The 4,691-nt window shown below is 34.5% G+C and overlaps 1 protein-coding gene across 3 annotated transcripts in view; it reads right to left on the minus strand.

The window, feature by feature from the left end:
- Window positions 1-4,484, minus strand: part of LOC138136805 (carboxypeptidase E-like) — a 19,788-nt gene extending 15,304 nt beyond the window's left edge. The window contains exons 1-3 of one of the 3 annotated variants that reach the window (XM_069056117.1): window positions 4,333-4,484; window positions 4,185-4,274; window positions 3,780-4,102 (exon numbers count right to left, since the gene is read on the minus strand). In XM_069056117.1, coding sequence (XP_068912218.1) covers window positions 3,780-3,999 — 220 coding nt within the window. In that variant the 5' untranslated portion in view covers window positions 4,000-4,102; window positions 4,185-4,274; window positions 4,333-4,484. Of the gene's footprint in view, window positions 1-3,779 lie in introns of all 3 variants that reach the window. The other 2 variants (XM_069056118.1, XM_069056116.1) reach the window with 2 other exon arrangements.
- Window positions 4,485-4,691: the final 207 nt, after the last annotated feature.

The following is a 4,691-nucleotide window of genomic DNA, read 5'->3' on the forward strand; positions in this document are numbered from 1 at the left end:
ATGATGAAGAGAGATTTTGTCGAAAATACCTTGTTAATCATTTTTAAAAATAAAATTCACATAACTGTCATAATTGACAAGTGACAGATTATCAAGTTACGCGGTGCGTTTTCAGAAATTGTGTTTTCCATAGCCACCTGTATGTCTTTTATTGTTGACATATGGTATATTAATTTACCGAATTTCCTGTTAAATAATGCTATTCATTGCCCACGGCCATGAGTAATGAGTTAATGACTCATTATGTTCCATTTACGTAGATTTAGTGTTGACAAAAAGATACTGACAAATAATTAATATGAGAAATTATTGTCGCGGCCACTATTGTCAATTACCACAGCCAACTTGATAAGTACAGTCCAAACATTTGCACTGCTGTTACCAACTGCCCTGCAACTGCACTAATATCTATGCAAATGAGACTTTACTGCAGGGGTTATGACTAATGGCAAAACTGCATTAGCAACATCATCGCGGGGACTATAAAGTTGTTATGATAACAGAGACATATTCATATGTCATAATTATTTTCAAATGTCATCATTCGCGAGTCTGTAGGTTTTTCTATTAAAAAAAACTCGGGTGTAATGAGCATTACTCACTCACGCGGATTACTTCGTGGGTATGGATATCATTACATTGTGGTTGAATAATATGCTATCGTAAGATGGATGTGGTTAGTAATAATACTAATATGTGTATTATTCAACGAGTGTATAATATCCATTACATACTATACTTTTTCTATTTTGCACCTTTAACACAGTCATTATAACACTTAAACGGGTTTCGAAAAGGAGTTCTTTTTGATACCGGTTTCAGGAACATTTACTTAAATTTTTAATGTTGGCAGTGACTCACAGTAAGTAGTTGCTACATGATCAGTGATCACTACACTTCCCGACACTTTAATTTCAAAACTTGCAATTGTTCGTCTAGTTGCTAGTGTTACCAACCCTTTATATCTGCCAAATTAATTTTCTTAACATTATGTTTTGAACTTTTTTATTGTATTACACTCGTTTTATAAGCCATTTTGTCGCACTTGTTTGCTTTATAGCACTCTTCGTTGCGCTCGTCGTGCTCTAAAAAACGCGTGGGACAAAATAATGTCTTATAAAACTCCTATAATAAATTACTATTTTCTACGAGCCGCGAAGAACCTTTCAAAATTTTTATCTTAATTAACTTTCCTATTAAGGCCAGCTTTGCAACAACTTTCTACAGCAAGACGCTTTGTTTTAAGTCATCCATAAGAAGAACTCAAAAAGCAAAATAAAGATAATGCAACATACATATTTAATTTACCAAAATTTTGTTCCAATTTTTACACAGAATTAAATTATTAATTATTAAATTTAATTTGGGTAAATTTTTCAATGTGTGTGCTTTCAAGTTAAGGGAAAATTGTTTTCGTGGTTCTTGTACCGAAGTAATTTATTAGTTATGCAAAGTGCTGTAACGCTGCAACAGTTGGGGTGTGTTTTAGTCTGATAATAGAGAAACATAAATATTTATTATTTTCTCAGAAGATCTTGCATGGCTTTTAGCTAACTAAAGTCATAACGTTATTCACTAAAACCAAAATTTCAATTTTTTAAAATCTAAATGTCTAGTTTTAATTTAATCTACACTTCTTGTTTGTTGTTAAAAAAATTAAAAAAATAAACCCCGTTCATGTTGTTTTGGCATAATGAGAGGCCATGATTTATTTTTTTAACGTTGGACACACTGTTTAATTTCCGTCACTAAAATGCCTGACATGCGGACTATCAAAATGAATTTCCCGCTGTGTCTGAGTATTCTTCTATTGCAAATTAGTAAAATTGACAATAATGCACTAGACATTGACGCTATTTATAACCTCAAACTTAGAAAAACCGCTTTACTACCAAATTAAATGCAAAATTTCCATGGCCTCCCATTATGTCAAAACAATGTGAATGCATGTTATAACAAACTATAAACATACAAAAACTTTTATTTGTTTTGAAACTTACTGTCAAAGTCTAAATTGTAAATGTAGATTTTTCCGCGAAAGAAAAACATTCATTTTTCACCTTGGACATGAGATTCTCCCAAGCGACGGTAAAGTTTTCTTTACAAAGATCGCTTAAATGGATAACACTACAAGAGAGCTGTATTGATAGAAAGAAGTTTTAAATGATGATCTTTCGGTGTTAACACTTTCATCCACGATAAAACTTGATCTTTGCGAAAGATTCTTTAAAAGAGGTAACTGTAGAGATGCGAAAAACTTATTTCAACAAGATAATAGGGAAAAAATTGCTAAAAGCTGTGCAAACGATGCAACCTACGTTTAGAAAAACAATTTTAAAATAATAACTTGAAAAACTTGTTTTAACGTAAACAGTAAACACGAAAATCTTCACAAATTACAAATTTTCGGTTTCAAAAAAAATGATGTGGCCGCGAAATTCTTTAACTTCCTCGAGATTGTCTGCCTCGGCCGCAAGCGGCCTCGGCGACAATTTTTCTCTCGCTACGTTAACGAATGATTTCGCGGCCTTGATGTACAAATAACTAGCTTATCTCTGGATTAAAAAGAGCGTATCATTTTTTTAAATTTTTATGCCCAGAAAGATTGGAAATGTTTACAACTCTGACACCTCCAATTTAAAGTCTGGGACAGTTTTTACTTTCTTGATATTTCAGATTCGTCTAATACTCCAACCACATCCTGATGAATTTCTTGCAGCAACAAATCCGGTTTATAAAATGATTTCATTTGGATTTTGATCGAAACAAAACGAATAACATTGCACAAGTGACTTACTAAGTAAATACTGTTATGCTGTCATACCGCACAAGTGTAATTAAATTCCTTAAATTTATGTCGTTGACTTTTAGCAAAAATCCTCGGACAAGTCAATCCCTATTTCCAAGCGGTCATCTTTTGCCATATCTTTAGTTATCATTTTTTTTTACTTTACACTTTCACTGATTAAAATAGGAAATATTGTCGAAATATTAAGTCAAGGTTATATTCACTAACGCAATGGGTGTGTTAAAACATCAATTTCAAAAAACAATAAAACTGGATTTTATGGGATAATTCCAAATTGTAAATAGGTGCGTGGTAACAGTAATTCTGAAAACTAATTACTTAATTTTTATTTTTTAAAAACCTAATACCAATCGATTAGTTGCTTTTTCAAGTTTCAAACGGGAAAATTTTATGGTAAGAAAAATTTAATCAATTTATTTGCTTCAGATATAAATTTCAGTAGTGAGAAAATTTTATGACGAGAAAAACTTAATCAAATTTTTTGCTTCGTGTATTATTCATACCACAGGTATGGGAAGGTAAGGTAAACTGTTTTTTGGTCATCAGCATTCAGCATTTCAACTAAATACGTCATTGCATTTGTGCACGATAATTAATTTCCCGACAAAAGTATTTGCCATAATATGTGAAAATCCCTAAAAAATTTGGGACCTGATCAAGAACTCTGCTGTCATCTTTGACGGAAGTAGTCAAAATAAAAATGTCATAATTTTTAATTAACGCTAAGATCGATGAAGCTTTCAACGTGAAATATTTTGGTGCAAAAAGCACCACAGGACAAAGCTCTAGATTGATAAAATGTAGATGTATTCGTTGCCCCATATTGTGGGATACCTGTGGGAAGCATAGATCACATCAGGGACCACTGATAACGCAACTAATGGACCCAGCCGTAATGGATTTTTTCAGCTGGGTAAATCGCATTTTCCCCAGACAAATTTTAATGAAAACTTGGAAAAGATTGACTTACTGATCTCGTGGTGTCCAGGTTTCGTGGAAAACTCAATGAAATAGAGCGGAAGTCCCAAAACAGATGTTTCCGAGAGGGTGTAGATCCTGGTGATGTTGGGACACCTGTTGTTGACGTCTTGGAGCACTTGTGCCAGTTCGTCATTATTGTGATGTTTGAACTGGAACTGGAGTGACCCCGCGAAAAGCAGGGACACCACCGACAAAGCAGCGTACACCATAGCAGTCCCAGCTGATGTGAATGGATGAGCACGGTGGTCGTCGAGCGTCGAAAATAAGCGTCACTACGCCGGCGCTTGACGTAACCAACAATATGGATTTTCTCTGCATCGGAAATTATATTTATCAATCGCGGGGCACGTCATAAACAATTATTTATTTGCCGTGACCACTATTCACAACTTACAAAGCGAAACGCCACGAAACTGGCCCGATTTGATGCACAGGTATGCGAAATGGCGCAAAGAACTAGATAAGCTCGAATTTCATTCCACTACTGCAAATGCCAAAAATTGCTGAGTGATAACAACCATCCTGGCATTCGAGCTATTTACCATGACTTTACCAGTACACCCATTTTTTTTCGCTACGCACTGTCACTATAATACATTTTTTTCGGTAAACTGTTCATGTGCGACTACACTAGCTTGGAAAACTAAATTAAAATCGGTTTATTAATAGCGTAGTTTGCAATGAGGTGATAGCGGCGGTCTTAAAATGAACACTTGTGACACACCCACGCTGGGTTTCTAAGTGAATCGATGGAATAATCGAATTTGACGTCACATATTCAATACAGAGTAGATTCGCACGATTTGGGAAGCATCATCGGAGATATTTCACCGGATCGGATGAATGAAATAAAATTAATATGTCCCTTTTGATAAGAAGCATTGTTCCACATAGGAAGCAC

Source organism: Tenebrio molitor, chromosome 8, assembly GCF_963966145.1.
Source record: "Tenebrio molitor chromosome 8, icTenMoli1.1, whole genome shotgun sequence".
In the NCBI taxonomy this organism is placed as follows: Eukaryota; Metazoa; Arthropoda; class Insecta; order Coleoptera; family Tenebrionidae; genus Tenebrio; species Tenebrio molitor.